General features: G+C 37.3%; 1 protein-coding gene across 3 annotated transcripts; it reads right to left on the bottom strand.

Moving 5' to 3' along the window:
• Positions 1-232: 232 nt before the first annotated feature.
• mark3a (MAP/microtubule affinity-regulating kinase 3a) lies at positions 233-26233 on the bottom strand. 3 transcript variants are annotated; one of them, XM_066678522.1, is made up of 19 exons: positions 26035-26233; positions 25526-25580; positions 22442-22636; positions 22251-22304; positions 15742-15790; positions 14723-14788; positions 14566-14636; positions 12478-12534; positions 11797-12033; positions 11578-11697; positions 10870-10969; positions 8649-8761; positions 8393-8537; positions 8019-8221; positions 7563-7663; positions 7140-7379; positions 6874-6900; positions 1595-1639; positions 233-1163 (listed from the first exon to the last, which is right to left on the bottom strand). In XM_066678522.1, the coding sequence occupies exons 2-19, from the start codon at positions 25574-25576 to the stop codon at positions 797-799; spliced, it is 2241 nt and encodes a 746-aa protein (XP_066534619.1). In that variant the 5' UTR covers positions 25577-25580; positions 26035-26233; the 3' UTR covers positions 233-796. The 3 variants fall into 3 exon arrangements, with proteins under 3 accessions (XP_066534619.1, XP_066534617.1, XP_066534618.1); XM_066678520.1 differs by lacking the exon at positions 1595-1639 and having other exon boundaries at positions 26035-26232; XM_066678521.1 differs by lacking the exons at positions 1595-1639; positions 6874-6900 and having other exon boundaries at positions 26035-26232.
• Between the last annotated feature and the right edge of the window lie 851 nt (positions 26234-27084).

Below are 27084 nucleotides of genomic sequence, written 5' to 3'. Positions count from 1 at the left end.
AGCACACAGCTCTGCTGCCAGACCAAGTTTGCTTCATGAATTTGAGAAATGCCAAAAGTTTTGTCATACAGTCCAACGAAGTTTGTTTTAATATTGAATCTCATCAGTAACCATGTACATGTAGCCCTGAAGATATTAGAACTTGAAAAGCAACATTAAGATGATGTGTAAGAGTTGTAAATGAAAAAAGTACATTATATACACAAATATAAGAGTGGTGGGCTTAAAAGTATTTGTCCTTTGGGCAGCATCTCATAACATTCACACAGTCAAACTGAAGCTGAGCTGGCTGGAGATGAAATACTTTAAGAAACTAGACTAAGGTGCAGAACAACAAGGATCTAAAGAAGTTTTATGCAATTGAATAGCAGGTTGTTTTTCTGCATGTTTACATACCCATTACATATAGGCTGCTCAAGACGCCAAAAACCAATTTTAACATTGTCTGGATAGGAAGAAAAAACAAGATGCACATCAAAAAGGTCTTGGATACTGTATTTAGGCCATATATGGACAATTTTCCAGTGCGGCATGGATACTTCTAGCACAAGTTATGAAGTATACAATCTTCAACAACAGTTCTTTTACAGTGTTCATCAACTTTTAACAATGTAATTGACACAATTATTGCTTTAAGCAAGTCTTTACATAGTTTTAAATACATACCATAAGTGGTTTGTTAAAAAAAGGGGGGAAAAATAAAATAAAAGGAAACTGCTACGTTTTGTGATTGTACTGCTTAATTTCTCTAAATAGAATTTAACACTTTTATATATTCCTTTAAATAGATTATATTTCATAGCTTGAGTTCACTGGCAACTTTGGATGCAATGTTCTTAAAAGCGATGGATGTGCCCGATATCCTCTTAAATCGGACACCGTTAAGTGAGAGACGAGGCAGTTTGCAGACCTCCATCTCCCACTGGACAAGGCTGTCAGCACGGCCATCACCATGGACGCAGAGAAGCAGGAAGCATTCACGCTGTTCATAGTCGCAGTTGTTGGCATCCAAAACTTTGCGGATTTCATTCATGATGGCTGCCGGCTCCATGGTGCTGGTGGTGTTCATACTCCAGGTGAAACGGAGAGAGCGGGGCTTCCCGTCTTTTCCGTCTTTTCCATCTTTCCCTTCATCTTTTTGCTGATCCCCAGGTACATGGCGACTGAGTAAGAGAAGGAAAGCAGAAAGTGAAAAAAGTGGGGGTGGTGTGGGAATGGATAAGAGTTTGGACACTGTTATAGTTAAGCTATACATAGTGACTACGTATTTATGTGACTAAAATTCAGAGCATGATTCATAAAGTACATAGATATTTCATTCCACTGACACCAGATAGCATGCAGAGTAGAACACAGGATGTAACGTGTTAAAAACCACTGACAACACAATTCAAAAACAATAAAAATCATACTTTAAATTTCACATGCAATCAAAACCAAAACTTACACTTGTGTTTTTTTCCTAAGCTCAAGTTGATTACAGGCCACACCTATTATTCATCAATATTAAGTCACATTCTCATACAGCAGAGATTTAGTGAGACTAGACATTTTCTAGTCTGAGTGAGAGGAAAGGTTTTCAGGAACTCCTCACCTTGTGCCCTCAAATCTCCTGCTTCTCTCAAACTTGGTTGAGACTCTTTTTTTTATTGGAAAACAGGGAGGAAGAAGAGAGGCAGGAAAGAACATTTAGAAAAAGTTAGTAAGACCCCCCCCAAAAAAAAAAAAAGATGCAGAGATGCAGGAAATGAGAGGAGTAAGTGAGTGAGTGAGTTGGCGTTAGAGAATCTGGGAGGTGGGTACAAGACTCTTAGTAGTTTTGTGGTGGGTTCTGTGAAGCGGTAATACACAAATTTAAACACCAACTATAAAAGTGATATGGTCATCATGTGTAAAACGGGTCAGAAAAGATAAAGAAAAACTAACAAAATCAAAATCTCTGGTTACCTTGAATAACTACATACGAAATGTGTGATTTTGTGAATTGTCACAACAGAACAAACTACAAAGGACATGAAGAACCTACGGGTAATATTTTCACTCAGCAGCGGATTGCTGATGGTCAGTGTCTCAAAATTTCAAGATGAACAGACAAAGTGATGAGCCAAAAATTACCTGGGCACGTTTGACAGCAACAATATTTAAACTAATTAAAAGCACCTAACACCTTATAGGGCCATTACACCTTGAACCCATCCGTGCCTAAGCCGCACCATGTGCATACAACAATACATTAATTGTGAACTGTCATTTTAAACATTAACATAGCAAGAAATGACTAATTTCAATGTACAATGGAGTGAAAGCATCATAAGCAGAGAAAGCAGCCATACACCAGCTGTGTTGCACTACGCATGCCTGCTATTAGGTCTTCCCCACATTTGCTCTGCACTCCCAAGAGATGAGACAGTGGCTGCCCACAAAGTTGTGTATGAAACATAGAAGGTGACCATTTTAAACTTTCAGTAGTATTCTTCCACCAGCAAAATCTTTTCTTCAGAAAAAACAGCCTCTCCAAATGCAAAACTAGGCAAGAATCAACAGTGGACTGGTTTTCCAACATGGAGGAGACCAAGTGCCGCTGAAAGGCTCCAGCATGATTCTGAACATAAGCTTCTTCTGCTCTGTGTGTTTATTTTTGAGATATACAAAGCAATTGACTGGCTGGCTGCCTCCCTGTTGCTGCTGGACTGGGAAAGATGCTTTCACTGGTGCTACTCCAACTCTCCAATTCAGGTAAATGTCTTTTTAACTCTCTGGCAGACTGGGAGTGCAGACAGGAGGCTGAAGCTAGTTTCTTTATTTGGACTTTGTTTTCCACCTTAAAAGGGTGCTCTAAGTGAAACCTGTACCTGATCATAACACTTTGTTGGTGCATCCCAAGTGTGGTTGAAGACAAAGTGTAATTCTGGCCATTATAACTAGGCAGCAAACAGACAATTACTTATTACCAGAATCTGTCTCTAATGCTAAAAAGTAGGCTAATCCTGCTAAAGTTAGCTGGTGCAATCCCTGGCTGACTGCTCAAAACCTTAATATAACACTTTAATATAACGCTACAACTCATGTAGAGTGTGCAACAAGCTACTTACAACTTGTGCCTTCATTTACACAAACGTTCTGATGCACCATTTAATGTGGAATGGGAAAATCTGAATGACAAGCTAATTGCATGCTCACAGGTCACCCAGCTGCACTTGTCAGTGAAAAACACTTCTGTCACTGAACCAGAGGAGCTTGGTTTTTCTAACCTCCTGGCAGATGGAGAATGTCAGCTTTTATTACCTATGCACCAATTAACATGTTCATTCACACGGTCGCTACTCTGCCTTGAAGGAAAAGGACAATGCTGAATTTGTTTTGATCTGAGATACTTGTGCTCAAGTGTGACCTCAGGTGGCAAATTGTCAGATGCACTTTTAAACAAGCTAGTTTATATTATTGTTAGATTGTGGATCACAGAACGAAAAGGTTATAAATTAGCAACAACCCCCAAAAGTTATATCAAATGTTCTAGAACAAATAGGAGAATTAGATTTTTTCTTCAATTTTTTTCCTTGTAAATGTTTTAATTTTGGGGTTGTTATCTCTGTTCTTTGAACCGATTCAGAGTCCCGGACATGATGTGCTATATGTGAAACCATGACAGACCAAAATAAATAAATAAATAAATAAAAAATCAGCAAAAAAGTGATGAAATCACAAGACTCATGGGTTCACACAGCCTTTTTCTGGTTTGTAGCAAACAAATCCAAGTTATAACACATTATTTATTATATATATATATGTGTGTGTGTGTGTATGCGCAACAAAAACTAAGTTTGTTCTTTTTTTGGTGTAAAAGAGTAAACTGAATGTCATTAACGCCATCATTCATTATGCATTTGTATGAAAACACAATTACAGGCTTTTCATGGACATAAACTGTCAAGCTGAACTTTTTTATTTGTTATTATTATTGTTTAGGGCCAATGGTCGAATGGAAAGAAATTAGATTCTTGCCATAAGGGCATTTGTTAGTTGTAAGAGTGGCTGCTTATGTATTAAGGTTCAATAACATCATTGCATATTTATGGGTGCATCTGTCAGCTATTTACATCCCTACCCTATACATATATACATATAGTACTTTAAATTACCAGCCCCACAACAACTTTCAACAGTGCGCAAGTGTCTGTCATTATTCACTAGCCATACACAAGACTGGTGCTGCTTATTTATTTAGAAATGGAAATTTAAGGGTGACTCCATAGTAAAATCCCATTAATTAACAATTTATTTTTGGAGGTATATGGAATTAAATCAGAATTGTCAGGTATTATAACAAATAAATAACAATAAAGTGTTTTATTTATCTGCTACAAAATAAAAAAAAAAAAGAACATCCTATAAGTGTGGTGATTTCACAACTTTGGCCAGGGGTAGTACATGCAAACTACAGTCTAACCTAGTTTAGTTAATCTAGTGCACATGTGTACTGAGATCTGTGAAAATAAACAGCCCTTTTACATTTAAAAAACACCACCTTTCTTTTGTGCACACATTTAATCCAAGTGCACATAACATACATGCTCACTGACAATTTCCTAAATCCCCTAAAGACACACCAGTGTCATTATGTATGAATTTTAATAAGCCCTTACTCTAGACACTCTCCATCTGCGTATTCCTACAACTCCCTATAGCCACTGCTCCTGAATCTGCAAAAAAGATGAAGTTTAATGGTATTAAAATGGCTTTACAAATGAATGAGTTGCAATTCACAAGAGGCACAGAAAGAATAGGCCTTTGCAGAGTCGCGTCAGCAGGTGAGGAATGAGAGAGTATGGCTCAGGAGGGCAGGGAGTGAAACAGTAGACGAGAAAAGCACAGACTTACTAAGCGTTTTTGGCGCAGGGTTGGAGGGGGCTGAGACTGAGAGGGTAGGGTGAGCAGAGGGAGCCCCTGGCCCAGATTTAATGGCAGACTGCCGCTTGTTCGGGTCAAAATTGACCCTGATGGACAAAACCGGAGAGAATGAAAGTAAGACGACATAATATCAAGGGAGGAACAAGTTTAAGAGAAGTCAAAGAAATTGAGAAAAGTTAAGACAGAAAGTAAAATAGGAGCAGATTGAAACAGCAGAATCAACAAAGACGAACATTAGAAATTACAGAGTGCATACATAAGTCTAGCAGAGCTGGCTCATTTTCTGTTCTCACTCTGTGTATCAGAATACAATATGTCTGCAGGATTTGTGCCTAGTGTGAGTGTAATCAATATTTCATCCCATAACTATTTAAGTCCATAAACATAAAATATAAAAAAAAATGCTATGTGAGATAAAATAAAATGGAGAACAAGAAAGGAATGAGAGATGAAAGAAAAAGAAAAAAAATAGCCCAGTGCTGAAAACACCCAAGGGTCGAAATATGTGTGGGTGGGGGTGACATGAATGCCTTTATATGTCCTCTATCAATATAAAGATGTTTTTATGCGACATACAGTTGCGGAAAGAAGTACTAAAATGCTCACTGTACCTGCTCACGCACACTTACTACATGGTTGCATGTATATTCAGACAAAAGATAAGCTAAAAGAACAATGTACATTGCACAATGGAAAGTTTACTTATCAACAGCAAACAATGAAAAATTAAGGCTCTGCCCATGGACAATAGAAAGATTTTCTCCAACAATCTACGTTATGGTGTATGTAACAATGTATAAAACAAATATATATACACACAAAGTAGACTAAAATCAGGAATAGCTTGTTAAAGGAGACGTTCACAATTTTAATTAAAAAACAATTTTTTCACTTAAGGTAGAAAGCCTGCAAAAGTGCTACAAAACCAAACAAACAACCAAAGATAACCTCAGCCTCGTGCAAGCAACAGTTCTTTTTATTCCATCCTCAAACATACCATTCCACCTTAAAAGACGCAGAGCTTCTGAATGTAAGCAACAAGAGAACAGCATTTCCCCACAATTGTAAATGCCCCCTTTAAACAAAAGCTTCCTCTTGTCCTTGGAAGATTTTAAAGTCAGGTGTCAGCTTAAAAACGTGTATTGTAAATATTTTCATTCCAAATGCACGAACTTCTTCACTACTCATGAGAAGTTTCCATATGTCTCTATTCCGAATTAGCACAACTTCATGCTGAAGAAGAATATAACTAAAAGCATGAATGATCCAACCCCTGTAGAGAGAGGCAGCTTCCTCTGTGCTTATATCATTAGATGGGAACAGACTCTAGAATATCACATCATTTGCTTTCAAGCACAGCTGATATGATCTCAAGGAACTCCACACTTCCTCTGGCCTCTCTCTGCTTGGCTAGTCCTCAAAAAACTCTCAATACTGGTGATGACGTTTGGCACTGTAAAATTGTGTTACATTAATAAATTGGTAAAATACACGTACAAAACTATGGGCTCATTGTTGTATTTGTCTAAATTTAGTCTTAAAAATGATCCTCATTATGAAAATAAAAATCATTCAGTGGTTTCTGAGCAAGCACCAAATAATGGCTCAAGGACTGACGGGTTTGCAACTGAATTGTAAACCCATAAAAAAGGCAACTCATATCTCTATATGAGTTTGTAGAAAAATATTGAAGTCTAGGTGCAAGCACAAATAATAGGTTTCCATAACATAAGCTGAGTATACAAACTATCCCCATCAAGCAGATTAACTTGATTAGTTGCAATCAGTAGCAGCAGACTGATTTTAGCTAGTGACAGCATGCAGATAAAAATTTAGGGCATGCTTAATCCAATACCGCAAGATGAATGAACAATCACAGAAATCAAAGAAAACCACTATCTACTAAGAGTTAGTATTTAAATAATATTTAGTTGATTAATTGTCCCGATAGACTTGCAATCCTACCTTTTGGAAAACCTGAATGACATGTTTCTATAAAACAAAAAAGATGACAAAAAGTGGAAACATTACACAAATGGATGTCATTAAAAATTATTCCTGTAGGAATTACACTAAGAACAATGAATTTTAAATTAATAATAAAACAAAAGAGAGGGAATATTTTGAAATATTTTTTCTTGACTAAACGAGAATGTATTGTGTGTGTTTTATTATACATTACTACATTTAATCCTGAAATTAAGTACAAATAATGTCCTTTTAGTGTTTACCTGCGTGTGAGTTTGGAGGTGAGCTTGGTGAGCAAATTGTTGGCATTGCCACGGCTACGGGGCTGTGTAGGTGAGGCTGGCGGACCATTGTACGTGGCAGTACGACGCTCCCTTAGCTGCCCATGGAAGGTGCTGCGGCTTGCCGTGCCTCGTGGGAAGCGTAGTTTGTCAGCTGCGGTAGCATTACTGATGCTGTGAGTGGAGGCACCAGGGTTTCGCTGGTCAGGAGACAATGACACACTGCAGAAAAATGAGTGGGTGGGGGATGAAGGGTACAGAAAGTCATGTATGCCTTTTTATTCTTTCATGTAATTGCTATGTTATGTCACAGAACAGGTAAGACGGGCATATTTAATAACTTATGTAACATTACAAAACCATCCTGTCCACATGATTTAAATTCAGACTCAATCCCAACTCTACCTGTTCTCTTTCCCATTGGGAATAACAGAAAGACGTTCTGTGTTATTCCTATCACTGCACACATATGTGTTTCTCCGGGACATTCCTGCAGATCCAGAGTTCTGGAAAACAATAAGACATCTCTGTTCAGCAGAAGGTCTGAATCCGCATCAAGTGTGATGATAGTAATTCTGATAGCAGTGAAAAAGGCATGAGAGAATTGGATTCTTACATATATAGATAAATTATACAAAATATCTGAGCATATTGTGGATACTGTCATTATTTACAAAAACACTAATCTGCGGCATGTTTTATTTCTTTGTAATAATGCATGTTTCATTAAACGCAACACTGTGTAAATGGACTAAAAACAATATATGTGTTTTAAAAGTGCCACGGTATGTCTGCTTATCAAACCTTATCAATCATATTGTGTACTGCCTATGATAAACAAACATGCAAACAAAAACTCACATTTGGTGTGACAGATGTGCCTGTTTTGCGCTCTGGTATATCTGCTTTGTTGGGGTTGTTGGCGTTTCCTAATAATGGACTGGGGGGGCTCTGTGATGGAACCTTATGCCCTGCCATTCCTCCATCCTGTTTGTTTTCACCATCTGTGTTGACTGGGATGGCCCTCTTAACATTACTCAACCCTGAGTTAGTCACCCCACTCACTGAGAGGAAGACAGAAGAAATTAAATAAAGGAGCAAGAACTGATGTCTGCTTCATTGTATGTTGTAAAGGCAGAGGAGAAAAATAACTGTCATGTGTTACACAGTATTAAACCAATGAAATATTTCTGATTAAACATAAGCAAAAAACAATAAATTCTGAAAATTATCACCTTGGTCACTGTAGCGCCTGGTTTTCTGATTGGATGAGACACTTCTCTGGACCTTCAAATGAGCTGGTGATTGTCCATTCATCTCACTGGTGGGTCTGTTCTTCACCAAGGATGGGTTACTGTTGGAACTAGAGTCGCTCACCTCCTATGCAAATCCCAGGAAGAAACAAAACACTTAACTACAAATTGCAGTTACCATCATTTGCACAGTCCTTAAGCTGTTCTGTGGTATTATCTAAATAGATCAGGTCCTCACCTCACTGGCCTTCCTGCCCAGAAGTAAGTAGGTGGCTGTGATCTCATCATACTTCATCTTGGATAATGACTCCTGGATCTTATCCCTTGAGTAGCCCATACCAACCATTACATCTGCACAGTAACCCATATATAGATCAATGTAAACAAAGCATGTTCTTTTGTATAGATATTTGTTTGCTTTCAGATTTTACCCTAAACAGTCATTGAAAATATGGAATTAGGTTTGAAGAGCCTTTTCATTTAGCTCAAAAATAGATAGATAAGATATATATATAAATAGGTAAGAACTTTCTGAAGTCGGATAGATAAAAGAATTACTGTCCTAAAAGACGTGTATACTGACAAAATACTTTGTATACTTTGAACAACTCAGTAGATTTGATATTCCTCACTCCCATTTCTTTTACATATTTACAACATACAAATGTGTGAGTGTGTGTTGCCCTGTGAAGGAATGGCGCCCCCTCCAGGGTGTATTCCCGCCTTGCACCCAGTGATTCCAGGTAGGCTCTGGACCCACCGTGACCCTGAATTGGATAAGCGGTTACAGATAATGGATGGATTTACAATATACAACATACTGAATGCTGACCTAAATCTGAATCTAAAAAAAGTCATTCGAACTGTATATACACTTAAATTAATTTGAATTGAAGCCTCTAACAGCATTAAAGGAACAATGGGAGGAAGAACTGACAATTAATATATCTAACAAATTGTAGCAAAATATCTTGAATGCGATTTACTCCTCTTCTATATGCTTTAAGGCACACAAATAATATGGCTGGACAAATTTGTTCCAGATTTTAACACATTGTGTAACAGATGTCAAATAGAACGAGCCATAGACAATTATGTTCTGGTCTTGTCATTTTCTGGCAATCAGTATTTTATTTTCTCTCAGGAGTGTTCAGGTGACCGGTCCAGACTTACTTTTTAAATTACAGCATTATTTAGAGTGAATCTCCAGAGGCTTAATTTGGGTAATACCCCTTTAAGGATTTATGTAAATATTTAGTAATTTGTGGTATATTACTCTTTTATTCATAAAATTTGTATATGGCTATGTTTTTAGGCATGTTAAATTACAAAACTTTGTGTGTTAGTATAAAAAGCAGGGATGTAAATTAGTGGAGTGGAGGGTTTTTCAGGAGAGGAAGGATTTAGGTTGTGTTTTTTGTTTTGTATTTTTCTTATGTTTGGTTGTATTTTTTCTTTCTTTCTTTTGTATATTCTGTGTTACACAAATGCTAATAAAAACTATGTATAAAATGATAACACTGTAATAGTGCAGAAGCAGTATTAACTGGGCTAAAGAATCAAAAGAATAAAGCCTGTATTTTATAGGAATGGATGAAACCATGTGTGGAATGGTTAAGGGTCGTCTTTCAGGGATGAGCGTTTCTTTACCAGCCTACTACTATTTACCACTATTTCTCCACATCCCTCAAGAGACAGTCATCTTTGGGTTGCATTTGCAGCTGGGGACGGAGAAGCTAGGAGGGAAGACTCAATAAAAATGTGAGAAGAATATGTATGAACTAATGTGGTTTCACAGGCAAAGACACCTGCCTTTATAAAAAGAGGCAGACTGATAGAGATCAGTAAGCCATGCTTTGGGATCAGAGGATCACACTTCTTTACTCTGGTGTGTATTATCCATTCCTCTAAGAACAGTGTGAACAGAGCTACAAAAAAGCGCCGATCTTAACCATGTGCCTTACCACAAAAAGCTCTCAAGATGAAGGAGCTCCTCACAGACACGTGATGGGAGCTGAGGATGTGACAATCTGCTGTGAGTTAGGAAATATATCACTTCACACTGCAGAAGCAAGCTCTGGGATTCTATACTGCTTATCTTCCTTACTGTCCATGTCATTTTCTAAACTGGACTCAGCACTGCAGTAACTACAATATGTAAATTCTGGAGGAGGGCCTGACCCCTCCTCTTGATTTCAGGACAGTGCTGTAAAACTGAATTACACTCTGCAACTGTAGGGAGAGCCCAGGAAAAAATGTCAAGTTTTGCCTAGTATTACTTTACGTGCATTCAGAGTGCATTTTTCAGGTGGCAAATAATGCTACACCCAAAATCTGGCAAAGACAGACTTGGTCCAAAAAATATATATATATATATTCAGAGCAATCAAATGCTCATTTGTCACAGGGAAAGAATCCCCTGTGACCTTAACTTTTACAGCAGCCTTGTTCTTGTATACCTATTCTTATCTGGTCGGAAATGTCAGTCTCTGGCTCAGTATAGGGTTTCAGCTCATCCTCCTCTGAGGCTGCATTGATCCAACGGTCTTTCATGATTTGCTGAAAGAGAGTAAAGACAGACCATTTCCTAATTAATCCACATTGGGCAAAAACAAAAAAAAATCTTTTAAATACCCACTACAACGTAAAGACTTAACTCCACTGAAATTTCCCATAATAAAAAATATTTACATAGAATATGTATACTAAATTCCATTTGACATTGATTAGGACACAAGACGAAAGTGCATTTCAACATAAATCAAATCCAGTATTCCTACTTTAAATTTAATGATTCATATGGGTATGCAATTTCAAAACACTAAGCCCAACAGAAAGCGCTCTGTATGCCAGCAACCATGCACTTTTGCACAGTGCGCTCAGACAAAATGCATGTAGCTACAAAATCTGCAACTGCATTATTCATTTTGTGATAGAAATGGCAATGTGTGTTGAGGCTACATCAGTCCAGCACAAAGAAGACAGAAGCAATGGCCAGAATTAGCAAAAGGGTGGGGTGGGGCAGGATGGATGGATAGATACAAATAAAATGTGGAGCAATAATGGTTCAGGAAGGAAAAAGACAAAGAGAGGCAACAAAGCAAAGGTAGCCTGTCAGTTTAAGGCTGAACAAATGTAGGACAAATGAATGGAAGAAAAACACCAACCTCTAGTGTTCCTCTTTTGGCAGGGTTGAGCACTAAGAAGCGCTTGAGGAGATTTTCACAGTCAGTAGACATGTAAAAGGGAATCCGATATTTACCTCTCAACACGCGCTCACGGAGCTCCTACAGAACGCACATGAAAAGACAAAAAAGTATATTATAGTCACTTAATAAGATAATAAAAAGTCAGAAAATAACTTGGGAAACACAAATAGCTTTAACCTTTAGGTTTTGGCCATCAAATGGCAGTGATCCGCTGACAAGGGTGTAGAGAATGACCCCAAGACTCCAGACATCCACCTCAGGGCCATCATACTTCTTGCCCTGGAAGAGCTCAGGAGCTGCATAAGGAGGACTGCCGCAGAACGTGTCCAACTTATTCCCCACAGTGAACTCATTGCTAAAGCCAAAATCTGCTATTTTTATGTTCATGTCAGCATCCAACAGTAGGTTCTCAGCCTGTGGACAAAAAAAGAGGGCATATTGAACATATTAGACAAAAACATAATGGACACCAGCCAATCTGAATTGATGTCAGTTGTCAATAAATAAATAATAATAATAATTATTATTAATAACAATAATAAATAAAAATAGGTGTTGACAACATAAAATTTACCCAGCATTTGTTTGTCACTGCACAATGTACAATGTGATATGTCTTCTGCATTTAACCCATCTGTAGCAGCAGAGACACTATCCCATGTGTGCAGCACAGACACTCTAGTGCTTTGGAAAGTTTAAAACAAGTAAATCAAGTGTACCAAAACACATTGGTACTGCATTCACAAGCAACTGAGTAAGCAACACACAGCAGAGTTCACCCACTATTACTTACCAGATCACTGACCAATACACAAAAGAACTACAGTTTCAAACATACTCCAATTTAAGCACAATTACCTTCAAGTCTCTGTGAACAATGTTTTTTTGGTGGCAATACTGCACAGCAGATACAATCTGTAGAGAACAATATATTCACATTAAAAAAAAACAAACAAACAAATAACAAAAAAAAAAAACACCACAAATTTAAAAGATTAAAAAATAAATATGTTTTTGGGGGTGGGGGGGGGGAGTAGTTCATGTTTCCACATATTCTGTCATATCACATGCTATGTTCAAAGGGCCATTACAAAAAATGTCCACAGTCAAATTTCTTCATCTTCAGGATATCAATAGTCTGTTATATTGTGTCTTTAATGAGCCTTCCAGATTTTTGAGACACTTTGAAAATAGAGAGATAATATCCTCGGAATGAAGCTAAACATATTTTTTTTCCACAGTATGGATGTTGTGTTCGTATTTCGCCATCTAGCGGCGACAGAATGCAACTAGTGCACCATTTAAGGTGAAAGAGAAAATCCAAGTGAATCGATTGCTCATCCTTGGTATCCTGAATGTATATCTGAATTTCCTCTACCGAATTTGAGCAACTGCGAAATATATTGTTTGATTTTTTTAGCTTGAATTTTTTTATCTGAATTTATTAATCTTGAATAAAAAGAGAGAAAACATGTTTTTGAAAATTCACGAGTTCTATTCAAGAGCAATTATACTCAGGCGCATAATTTCAGAGCTACAATTTCAAAGGTGGTAATATTTCAAAGTCTGATGAGACAGATTTGCTTCCATATTTAAGTATCAATGAATGAGACATGTAATGTGAAAGTAGCCAACCTGAAGACAATGTGATTTATTTAGTACATTTTCTATTTAAAAACACGCTCCTTTTAGGACTGCATCAACTAATCAACAACATCTATAAAAACCTATTATAAAAATGTTGGCAAAAAAAATCCATTATTAATTAGTTTGAATATTTGTGTTACTGTGGAATAAAAAATAGACAATCTGTTTGTCACTTTGCCACACACAGCTGCTTGGATGCTGGGAACATGAGGGGGAATAGAAGTACCAACCATCAACAATCTGTGCCCATAATACTTCTTTATTTATTTTCTAGTGAGCTGTGCTTTAAAATCTGGACTAACACTAGATACTAAAAATACCAGGAGTAGCAAACCTATGGTTTCTGTGCTAATTGTATTCACAGAAGACTACAAAAACTCAGTTTGGTTTATGCAAGCAGAGAGATGCTTCAGAGAAAATAGTGATACACACTGGATCTGGATCTAAGTCAAACACACCTGTACTTCTCTCCCTGATATATCCTTGAAATAAATGTGAATGTACAGCTATTTATGGGATTTCTCTCATTTAACAACACACACACACACACACACACAACAACAAATCCTAAATTATACTGTGCACTAATAACCCTTCTCTCCCAAATCAACACGACAAGGAGCTGAGACCAGAAGAGCAGATTCTTTGATTCTCAATGTAGTTTGGTTCTACTTGTATATCCCTCAACCTATCCCTGATTATATAGCACCTCAACACATTCAGGGCCCCTCTACTCTGAAGCAGGCAATATAGCTTCCAAGAAGTGCCAGCCTAAACCCAGAACATGTGTAATGTTAACATTTTTACTCTTTAATAAACCTTTTTCTAGAAGGAATGGGTATACCTCTATATAGCAGATATTTCCATCCATCCATCCATTATCTGTAACCGCTTATCCAATTCAGGGTCGCGGGGGGTCCAGAGCCTACCTGGAATCATTGGGCGCAAGGCGGGAATACACCCTGGAGGGGACGCCAGTCCTTCACAGGGCAACACAGACACACACACATTCACACCTACGGACACTTTCGAGTTGCCAATCCACCTGCAACGTGTGTTTTTGGACTGTGGGAGGAAACCGGAGCACCCGGAGGAAACCCACGCGGACACGGGGAGAACACACCTATAGCAGATATTTGCAAAATACAAACGCTGTGAGACAAATTACAAAAAGACAGCAGGGTCTGTGTCAGTGTGGAGAACTCATAGTGTCCTTAAAGTCTCTGTATGTGTATATGTACGGGTAAATGTGCATGTGAACATAAAACACACTGCAGTGAGATGTTAAGAGCACTGCACCTGTCTAAATTTAGCCCTGGCCTCTTTCTCCTTCATTCTCCCATGAGCCACAAGATAGTCAAACACCTCCCCTGCACACAAAAAAGAGCCCAAACAATAAATACAAACACACAAAGAGTGAGAGTTATTTGACAACCTGATGTGTGCACACACTTACCTCCACTGGCATACTCCATCACAAGAAACAACGTCTTCTCAGTCTTAATCACCTCAAACAGCTTTACTGTTGTAAGATAATACCAGGAAGTGCAGCAGAGAGAAAGACATAAATAAACAAACAGTAACAAAAATAAATAATAATTTTGAAAGTTCAGAAATTATAATCACTCAAGTGATCCACACATTATAGAATAATTTTAATAGGTCTTAAATGGCTATAACAAATGGCTACCAGCTATCACTGTTATCCTGTTTTTCCTTCATTCTTCTAGGTCCTGTTCTTTGCATTTCTCCAATAATAAGTGTCTATGGATTTTTCTCTCTAGAGGGCGTATTTTATTTATAAGCAGTGCTTCTATATTCTGCAAAACGTGAGCAAGCAGGGCATGGTGAGTACACGCGATACACACGTGTATATCCAATATGTATGTGGTGGCTTATAAGCCCGAGGAACTACAGCTGCGGTTTTACTCATTCTCATAAACTGCAGTTTAGCACTTCAAATAGACTTCTTTTATTCACAGTAGTATAATATAGCTATTGTTTGAATGTGGAAAGGTATCACCAATCAATTTGCACAAAATGGCATCACTGTTGGCATCACATTCTTAACAATGAGACTGAGCATCATGTACATGGCAAAGGCTGCTCATTTTCTAAAGGTGGGATGAGTTCTACAATGCACATCCATCACTGCGGTCTTTCCCCTCTGCAGAGGAGAGCACTGCCAGCAAATCAACGTCTCCAAGGAAACCTCTCTCTCTCTCACATAGGCAAGATTTCAATAAGCATTTTCAGTAGCATGTCTAAATTTATAGAAGGAACACAGCCATTATTTTGTGCAGACATGATGATATGTCTGATTCAACTACTCATTATCTTATTTGCAGACACAAAATCATGACAAATGCAGAAGATCAAGAAGAACACTCTAAAAACTGGTCAATCATACATAGCTAGCTAGATACATAAAATGCACACACATTTTCCATTTTCATTTCAAGTTGTTCATCTTACCGATATTTGGATGGTTTAAAATCTTCATTATTCTGACTTCCCTGAAGAGCTGTACAAAAAAAAGAATAATAATTATAAAAAAAACACTAGGGTAAAACACAACCACATTATCTACATATCCCTGCACAAACTGTATTCAATTTAAAGTTTCTTAAACAAATATATTAAAGCATAGTCCCCTGCCTATGGATCAATATTTTCTCGTTAAATAACAACCCTTGTGTCCAAGGGGACTCTTTAGATTTTTGTATATCTTTTAAAAATTTCCCTTAAAATGTACTTGCATATAATCATAAATGGCTCTGAAGTTCTCTTATATTCATAGCTTAAAAAAGAAAAAAAAAAAAAAAAAAAAGAAAAAAAAAAACACACACCACACTAACAATGAGAAGCACAACAAACACTGATCAAGTGAATGAAATGGAAACGATAGAGCATGTAATACAGATTAAGGAAAAGAAATGTATTTCTGGGCTATAATATATAAATTAATATAAAGAATATAAATTAACAATAATCAATTAGTTCCCATTTTTTTTGCTATTCCTAACTGTGAGGAGTGAATTACAAACTAGCTCCACGAGATCTTAAAAAAAAAAAAAAAAAAAAAAAAAAAAAAAAGTGTCAGTGCATGCATGCACAGTGTTTTAAGCAGTGTTCAAGGTAATGGTAAGAAGCAGAAGTAACAGGCTATTCATAATTGATCCTTACTAACAGACCCTTGACTCCATCTTTAATAGATGAAATATCAAGCAGGCCACACGCCTAAGCTTTTATGTACTTTTCAGTTCTCATTAATACAACTTTAACTCAGAGTGTGCTAAAGACACAGAGCAAGTGTTACAGGCACTTCTAGCATGGTTCACACATTCAATCTGTCTTTAACACATACAGTAACACTTTCTCTGATTCAGAACACTCAAAAGTTCAACAAAGATACAAATGCAAATCAGAAAGCTTCACAAGACAGGAGCTTTCAAAAGAGAGCCTTACAATATAAATTAGAATTATAAACTATTAATCCTTTGAGAGCATGACGCTACCTTTGGTAAAACATTCTGGAGTCACCACACTTGCCGAATGTACACCTAGGGTTGGGTGATATAATGGTAGTATTGTATATCATAATATTTAAATATGTGGATAGTATCTCAAATGGGGGCATTATTTATGATGTGTGTGGTGTGTCTAATTTCTGTTCCGTCTTTAAGAACAAGGACAAAGTTCAAAGGGGTGCTGTAGGAGCTTGCTGATCAGTGACGTCACACTCTGAAAATGGGTGGCTAAAAAAACACAAGCCCAGTAGCCCACAGTAGTTGTGAGTTTAAGTTTAAAGAGATAGGAAAGATGTTGAATACAGACGAAACATTCAGAAGACCTTTCTCTCGACCTTATGCTCACAGGTATGGAGCGTTATCTCCAAATGTGGGTGTTCTGAGCCTCAGTTCCCTGGAAAATCATCTGCTGTGGTATGATAAATCACAAGTGCCTGTTAGCTGGCCAACTAAATTTGCTCTTTTTCACTGAAATTTGCTGTACTAATCTGAACTGCACAGTGCTGAAAACCCTACATTCAACCTACAGACAGACAGCACACCCACACTCCATGGTAATTCCATTTACCGTGATCTTTTCAGACAGTATGAAAAATGTGGATACCATGCATCCCTTCGTATGCCCATTTTATAAATTGTGGCAAACAAATCACAGATGATAAATTTGATTAATAGCTATACATTAGGGTTTTTATAAAACTCACCTTAGACTAATTAAACTACTGAAATAAATGGCATATTTTTGGCAGTTAAGTAGAGGAAACATTTATGGAATCATTTTGTAGTTTGCATTTCTAAAACAAATCACAATTCAAATTCCTTTGTAGTTAAAAGACCTTAACAAGCTGATGATCTTTGCCTTTATGAAAGAAATCTTGACCCAAACAAGAAGCCAGCTGAATCAATGGAAACAAAGAATTATGTCCATATTCCAAACAATTTTATTACTTTCTTTGGTGTATGCTTCCTGACACCAGCATGATTGAGACAAAGATGGAACAATACAACCATGCTAAATCCAGACAGTGTCAGAGAGACAGAAATGGGGGGGGGCAAACAGAGGTAAATAAAGGAGGAGGAAAATGTTGAGTAGCTGCCCAATATGATGTGTTCGTATGTTTATTTGGGGAGAACAGCAGATGCTGCTTAAAAGAGCAGAGAACAGCAAAAAACAGTATTATATGGGAGCAGAGGTCAAACAGTTCATGGAGTCCACTAGCTCTGATGGGCGTCTCTCACAGAGTAACCACACTTCACCAAACCACCACTCATTCTTAACCATCTTTTTCAGCACTTCACTATCATTTTAGACAAACACACACAGATGAAAGCATTTTCAGTGGGTTGGAGAAGATCCTCACCGTTTTTGAACACCTATTATAAATCTATTTTTAATCCTCAAAATACATTCCTCACACTAAGTAAATAGAAGGAAACATTTCTACAGTCTTGCCTATGTCAATGTAACGTCAGAACTTTCCTTGCTTCTTTGAGGGGGGGGGGGACGACGACAACACTTAGATCTTAAGTTTTTCAAGAATTCGCCAAAAAGAAGTTCTTACAGATGCTTGTAACTAGGCTTAAAAATGAAAAATTCTGCATAATAGAAACATTACCATTTTTGAGTGTGGTTTCATGTGAAATGGTTCATACTAGAGAGAAGTATTAAGTATTTAAACAAATGTATAATTTTGCCCTAAAACTGTATATGTATACCACAGAGATACATATAGCAAGTATATTAATACATAAGAAATACACACAAAAACATGTATTGTATTTACTACCATTCCCCTGTTGTCAATATTTCCTTTGCAAACAAAAGTGGGTTTCCATATAATTTAAAATAGTAAACAAGAGCTACAGTAGCTTTTTAGATAAATACACTAAAATAATCAGTCAGATATATATAAGTTCACAGCAGAAGTTGCCCAGAGGTTCCCATTTCAACTCTCCTCTAAATCTAAAAATGGACACAAACAGAGCTAGTAAACATAGGAATCAATCCGTTTTTGTCGTTTCATGACTACTTAAATGACAGAGGTAAATACAAAAATGTCAAAAGTGTTATAAATACTTTAGCCACATGCCAGTATAAGCGCAGCAAGTTTAACCCCTTAAAAACCCTGAGGTTGGGGCATAATGCTCTCTCAGGTCTACAAAAATCACATCCCAATGCATCATCAATAATACGGGTGGAGCAAGAACACACCTGGGTATCGGGAACGTACTTAGCTGGATGTGGAACAGTACTTGGGCTGTGGCACAAGTAATGACAAGAACAAATATTGAGAAACAGCTTAATAATTTTTAATTTACTGAATTACCACAGAAACTCAATTGTTACTTGAGTTGTTTAGTTCTGTAGCATTTATGGTCTGTGTTTACTTTCCTGAAGCTAACATTACCCACTTTTGGAGAATGCTTTTCAAAGTTTGGAGGTCTCTTCACAGCCTACAAACAAACAGCATTTTCTCGTGAAAGCCCTGCGCCCCATGATTCAGATGTTGCTTAGTCCAGTAAGCTAGAAGTGGACCCAGCAGAGGCTGTATTCTCCCCATTAAAGCTCCATGGAACATCACAATCATTTAGAAACTGTAACTTTAAAAGCTAGATATACTACATAGTGTTCTTATAAGAAGTAAATACTTGCACCAAAAAGGGACACTAATATAATACTCTGTAGAAGAACTCTCCTTTTCTCTGTAAAACTATTAGACAAGTGCAAAATTAGAACCTAAACGCCCACACACTCAATTTCACAACCGATTATCCACAACAAGGTACTCACATACTGCATTGGACACAGGAATTCTAGAAAAAAAAAGCAGTATGTACTTTCTAATAACTAAGACCATGAAGGTACATACACTACTGTCATGCTGCAAAACGTTACTGGGGATAAATAGGAAAAAACATGTAAAGTCAAATAAAAGATGGATAAAAAGAAATCTTTTATGGTGTTAAAGACAAAAACCTGCAGTAAGCACAAAGAGTCCCTTTGCTGTGATATGCAATGCAATATGAATCACAGCACTTTAGATCTGGCCTGAAAACATTAGGCAAGAATATTCACAGAACTCTGATCAATGACACTGTGGAAAAACTAATGGGGGCTGCAGTAGTCTACTTTGACCAGCTAGAGAGATGTGGCCTCTAAACACGTGTCAAAGTCATCAATGGTTCTAATCCCACATTATCAGCATAACTGCAATATGCATCCCGACCCCCCCCCCCCCCCCCCCCCCGGCTTTCACATGTTCCCTTCTATTGCACTACTTTAGCTTACTTTATCTTTTCTCATACACCTCTTCTGTTTCTCTCACTCCACCTACGTCATCCACCCTTCTGTCTCTCTCCTTATCTCCCCCTCAAGATCTGTCCTGCTGTCCCTCTTCAGCCCTCTCTGCCACCTATTTGTCCATCTGTCCTTGATATTTCTCACTCCTTCCTGCCAGCTGCTATGAGAAACACGGGCCAAAAAATAAATAAATAAATAAAAAACTGAGTGTAGCAAATATTCCCAATATGTTGCTTTTCTATGACCTAAAAAAGTAATAATATAGTTATATAAAATAAGCTGATGCGGCAATAACTATTCTACTATTATACTGTTTATATACGTTCAGAAGCTACACATGAATTTATATGTTTGTGGAAAATAAAATGTTGTTTGCACATGGCTGAATTTTAACCTTGTTTGCAAGTTTTTAATCAGTGTTTAAATGAGCACAGGAACTCGTTTGTAATGCATTTAGCCATCTCCTGAATTTGGAGAAATTTCCACACCTTGTGTAATAAGTCAAATAAAATAAGTCAATGTTACAGACTGTAAGCATAACAATCCCCCCATTTACTGACACAGGGGCTTTATTTGTTTATTTAAAAAAATATACCAGTTACACCATTACACCAGTTTTGAGCATGCAAACAGGCTGGTTAGCTGGCAAATAGTGAGGAAATATCCTCAGAACTTTATAGAACATTTTTTATTTCAATTGTGAATGTCACCTTTAAATATACATAAATGGGGTTCACATTTGAACAAACAAACGAAACTCCAAACACCTCACAAATGACTATCAATAACAATATATGCAGTGTCACCACTGAAAATTCCATCTTCTTCCATCTGGATATGCTGCAATAGATTTAAGGACTCCTTTATCCCTAGTGCAATCATACTGCTAAATTAGAGGGCAAAGTAAAGTTCTCTGTCTTCTGCTTGCACATTGTTTGCTCCTTTTTGGTTTATATGAATTTCTTCTGTCAATGCTTGTTTCAGCTGTTTTATTTCATTATTTTATATTCTACTGTATGTATGGACACTAACCCTGCCTGCAAACCAAGTCTCTTGTCGAGAGATAATAAATTGGAACTGAACCATGCCATCCCATGTAAACTACACTTACACAGTGCTCTAGACACACAAAGAGCTTTAAATGACATTAGACAGAGGGCAAGAAACAAACCCTGGACAGTGTACCAGTCAATAACACAGCATCACACATTTAGCCAGTCACTCATACCTAAGGGGCAACCCATGAAACCCATGAAAACATAGCATTTATGTTATAGCTTACTGTCTGTCTAATATAACATACAATAATTGTATATTTGTGAATGTCAGAAACTGAGGTTTTCATGTGTCTGGCCATAAAGACTAATGTCTCTGTCTCCTATTTGCCCCAAAACAAGAAGAATTTTGTCTGAAACTAAAATGTAACCATGCGGTTAATCACATACCCTATACTATAGTTGACACTTAAAAAGCATATCGGCCTACCACAAAAACACACTTCATCTCTCCCCATGTGCATTCCCCCCAAACGCATTCATTTAGCACAGCTCAACAGCTGTGTCACTTTTATATAAAAAAAAAAAAAAAAAAAAAAAAAAAAAAAAGTGTATATATATATATATATATATATATATAGCCACTATTTACTAGGTAAAATGAATATGATATTAATTATAAACATATCACAATTTCTTAAATGTTTTTTTTTAAAAAAGCTGAACTAAATACCCCAATTCTAGTACACACAGACCCGCTTAAGTCTAACAAAGCTTTTCAGGAATTACTAATTTGTAACTATGGCATAAATTTTTTTTATTTATTTTTTTTTAAATATGCCCACAAATTAAATGAATATTTGATCTGCACATAAAAGAAAGCCCTAATTTCCCCTCATGCTCAAACAATGCTTCCGAGTCCAAAACAACCTCCCTTTTCCTGAGATGAGTGACATAATTTCCTTGAGAACCAGGATACAAACCTGCTGATTCAAGGCTAGCAAAAGCTTTGGGGTAGACAGTGTTTGAAGACCAAAATAGATATTTCACCAAATCTCCATTCCAAAAACAAGCAAGTATAGGCAGTAATAAAACACAGGCAATATACATTTAAAACCATTTTTATGTATATGATATAATAAAAATATTATGACCCACCTTTTGAAGGCTTGTTGGATTCAGTTGTGTCTTGTCAATAATTTTGATTGCAACCTTAAACAAAAAAAAAAAAAAATAAATAAATAAATAAATAAAAAATGATAACCATAACCTGCACTCTAAACAACACGTTTTTTTCTATGGATTTACCCACCAAGACTAAAAGCACAGACAGCCCTCAGGCAACTCACCTCTCTGCCTGTGAGGATGTGACGGGCCAGTTTGACCTTAGCAAAGTTGCCTTTTCCGATGGTTTTAAGGAGCCTGTAATTTCCAACATGTGGGTGCTGCTCTTCAGACCCTGAACTGGCTGAACTACGGTTTCGACCACTTGACCTTGCAGGTCGAGAGGTACCTTCAACTCGACCATGGCCATTTGAAGTGTGCTGTGGATTTGAAATGTCAGAAATAAAAAAAAAATTCAATTTGCCAGTCACAACAATGGCAATAATTCTTCAGAGTTAAACACAGTCATACAATTTGCTCTACACTGAATATTAGTGTTAAGGACAGTGACAACATTCATTCATTTTCTATAACGATTTTAACCACTGAAACGTCTTTTTACTTGTTCAGGTTTGTGGTGGGTTTGAAGCCTACCAGGAATCATTAGGCACAAAAGAGGACCACACCCTGGACCTCTCAGTAAACTGAACTGGAAACAAAATAACCCAACTGGCTTATTTTTTCCCCAATGTGAGATTGTTGTGTTTCTTTTCAGTGCAAATAACTAATACTACACCATGGAGCAAAATTCTGTACATTGTCTGCATTTTATATATTTCAGAAATCCAATTATTTTGCCATTAGGGGCATGTTAACTGCATATTATAATGCATGCAGGCATGCCTGGTCAAAGCTGGTCAAACGCCCAGATCTATTCAAGCATTTGTTCAGTTCAGCAGGGAAAGATAGTCTCTGAAATTAATTTGCAGAAACAGCAATTTGTCCACCAAGCAAGTGGAGCAAACAGTAGTTGTGAGAGTATGGTTTTACAAGCACAATAAATAATAAACTAAATAAAATTTACTCATATGCAGTTTAAACAAAACTCAATATGAAAGTAATGTACCTCTAGTACATGGTTAAGACCCCAAAAAGAGGTTTTATTAATGTATCAGCGCAATAGTCCTGTAGAAAGTATAACTTATTTCCCACAAATTTAGAATAGACAGAATAGATTATATATTTATTTGTATAACAAGAGGCAACTCGCAGCTTCCCTTATAAGAAAAGGCATACTGAAATATTTCAATGGTTTGTTGTACAGCATTAACAGTTAGCAAATGTGAGCCTAATGCAATACTCTAACAACACTCTACTGTCTCCAGGGAAAGCTGACACTGCACTATACATAGTTTTAACTAAAGCCTACTCATTGTCACTGGTGCCAACTTCAGGGGTCCACACAGTTAGATTTAAACAAATACAAGACTTTTTTTTTTTTTTTTTTTAACCAAAGACAAACATCTGCAAATAAGGTTTGTTTGGCCATTTTAATGAAAAACACATTTTAATTGCTACATCACAGGTAGCACAATGCAACATAAAATTCTAAGCAACATATATCAAACAAATACTGATTAAAATGTTTGCTACTTACTAGAGTACTGACATGGTGCTATATATTAGCATGCATACCTTTTATGTCGATTGACTGAATAGCAGTGAACCAAACTGATCTACTTTGATTGAGAATTCATTGATATCCTTATGTGCCAATAACCATTCCTGAGGGGGCCATCATTTGAGTCGCCCAATAGGGGGTCATCCTTTTGAAACACAGACTGACCAACGCCTTCCATTGTCATTTTTTATAAGACGAACTGGTCTGTGCATAAAATTTTTGTTAATGTAAATAATTCTGTATAGTATTCTCCAACCAAATGTAAAACGTCTACATGCAATCTACAGTTTTACTGAGAAACTTCACCCATTAAGATAGTGGAGTGTATTTTTCTCATATTTTCTACATAATTTTGAAGTATATGGAGTGCTGCAGTAAGTTGTTTATGTTTTTAATGTAATGCTTACACTACTATTAACATTATAATTCTTTGGGAAAAATAGCTCTGATGCACAGCAACATTTGGTGTTCAAAATAAGTACTTGCATTAGAAGGCATAAATAACAAAATGGCCACACCTCTTGATGTACACTGTTAGCACTACAATATAATGTGACAAATCATTGGTATGCACCTAAGAGACTATATTATGAACAACTACTAGACATACATATTTAAGACATTGAGTATATTAACGCTCAAATTCCTGTTTTTAACAGATTTGGTGCATCTATATAGAGATCTGGATGTATCCCAAGGTTATTTACATGTGCAGCAAAAATGTAAAGTTTTAACATACTGCACAGAACAAACAATAACTTGATTCTTTGTTAGTTGACGACTTTGTTAGTTGCTTGTCTCTCTCAGGAAGTGTCACACAGCCAAAGAAAGGGTGTATGTGTGTGTGTCAGCGTGTGACTGTCTGTCTGAAACCTCACATCACACACACACACTCTGCAGACAAGTCTGTGACGCATAAATGACACAGACGCCCACATCTTTGGGGATTTCTGTTGCTTTCTAAAACATTTAAATGACCATCAGACCATTTCCCAACTGGTAAAATAACTGCAGTACTGAGCAGTGAGGATCTGCCCAAGGTTAGAGTTGGTAAATTCACCACTATACGCATTGGCCCAGACCAACCTACAGACTAACGTTAAGCTGTAAACTAAGTTACAACCTAAGCAGTGACGTTAACATTACACACACAAACACAACCTGTTATATAAAGCATATGCTGCTGCCATTATTGAGACTAAAGACTCAGTCTCTATGCCTGATGCTCCAGACCCCATGCGGAACTTCAGGCTGGTGGCCCATCTGTCTCCAAATTGGTACAATATAGGAAGAGTTAATCCACTTAAAGTGCACGGTCAGCACACACACACAGACACACACACAAACATCCTGCAGTCTACACTGCGACAATGCATCGGGGAAAAAAAACACAAAAGAACCCCACAACAACACACATTAGAACAATTTTGGGTTATACTGAGTAACAGACGAAGCTGAAAGAGGTTTTATTGGAATTTTCCGTTCCACCTTAATTGGTGCAGTAGTTAGCTACATTGCATTCTACTTCAGGCGCCGGATAGTAAGTGCTGCACCATTTAAGGTAAAATATAAAACTCCAACATGAAACCAGTCTACCTTTATTAATAACGGGTACCATCCCTTAAATAACATAAATATGTCTACTTACATTTTCAGTTTTCCGTTCGTTGACGGTGGGTAGTGGTGTTCTTGTTGACATTGCACTGATGATGAGATCGGGATTTAAAGTTAAGCAGCAGGGTTTGTAATAAAGATGAGGCGAAATGTAATCTTGTTTACTACAGTAACGTTAGCTAACTAGACACCATTGTTTTCTGAGCTATTCAATCGTACGCTTAACGCCAACTTTGGTTAAAACTTCAGACTGAAATAAAGACTGGTGTTTGACGATGTTCTCTGCTTAAGTTTTTAACGTTAGACAAACGCCGATGTGAATCCATCAGCGAACGCGACAAACTAAGCCAGGGAGAGCAGAAATAAAGCTCAAAAACCGTAGAGTATCGGTGAAGGAGAATAAACAGTTTGCCGAGGTTATTTTTCTGTTTCACATTTCGGATGTCCGACTGTTTACTGAAGAATAAACGCACTGAACTGGGCCCAAGCGTGTCCTAAAATGTTTCTTTAAGGAAACAAAAAAATGTTCACACAAAGAACTACCGTGTCTGCCTTGTCTTGGTTTTCTCGGGTATTTTCAGCCGCTTTGCGGCTCAGAGGACGTGTGTCTCGGTCTCGGCTCCATTCGCTGCTGTGGGTCACTGTCAGATCCAAAATGGCCCCCGAGCTCCGACAAGAAAAGACGGAGGAAGTGAGGACATCACCGAGTCTCAGCTCTCATTGGAGCCACACATCCTCACCGAGCCGTTACAAACTTTAACTACTCTCTCTCTCTCTCTCTCTCTCTCTTTCTCACTCACACACACACACAACTTTACAATTCAACAACAAATGTCTATTCATTGCTGTCTATAGTGCCTTGCGGGTGACATCCCTTTAAAATTAAGGCATGCCAAGGACTAAATCATGACTTTGCCAATTTGTCTTTTTTGAAAAAATTAAAGAAGGTATGGAAATATATTTTTATTTTCTATGTGAAAATTGTTGAACTTGGCTTTTAAAATGTTGAAGATAAAACTCTCTTAAGTCCGTTCAACAATTAACCCTATCTTACCCCATCACACAGACACACCATTGCATGGGTGTAGAGTTTGCAACATTTCTTCAGCTGATATCCATTCATGGTTCTTTCTTGCATTTGTTAGTCAAGTTCTGGGATATGCGTTTAAATATTAAATGACCTTGACACCTAAATATTGGCGGTGGAGACGAATCGGATAAACAGCATGGTATCACTCTGTCTAGGAATGTAATTGGCCTTTTCAGAGGAAATAAACAATGGGTAGTAAGGTTAGCTTTAGTGTTAGTTGAAGAGTAGGATGTCTCTGATGATAAATATAAGGCAGTTAACTCTCAACATGACAATGATTTGAAAGGTTTCAAGTCACAAATTCACCATAAAATGCAAGAGGGGAGAGATGTGCACCAAGGAGTCAAGGAGACTTTATTGTCATTCGCAACCTATGTGGTACATGACGTGGAACGCAATTGGTAATGGGTAGCAGCTAAAGTGACAAAGCGCAGAGTAAAGTGGTGTGTGTCAATGACCCCCATTGTCTCAGACTAGACAAGTTCCCCAGTCTGAGAAGTGCA

Source organism: Hoplias malabaricus, chromosome 8 (genome assembly GCF_029633855.1).
Source record: "Hoplias malabaricus isolate fHopMal1 chromosome 8, fHopMal1.hap1, whole genome shotgun sequence".
NCBI lineage: Eukaryota > Metazoa > Chordata > Actinopteri > Characiformes > Erythrinidae > Hoplias > Hoplias malabaricus.
This window is presented reverse-complemented; position numbering and strand designations above follow the sequence as displayed.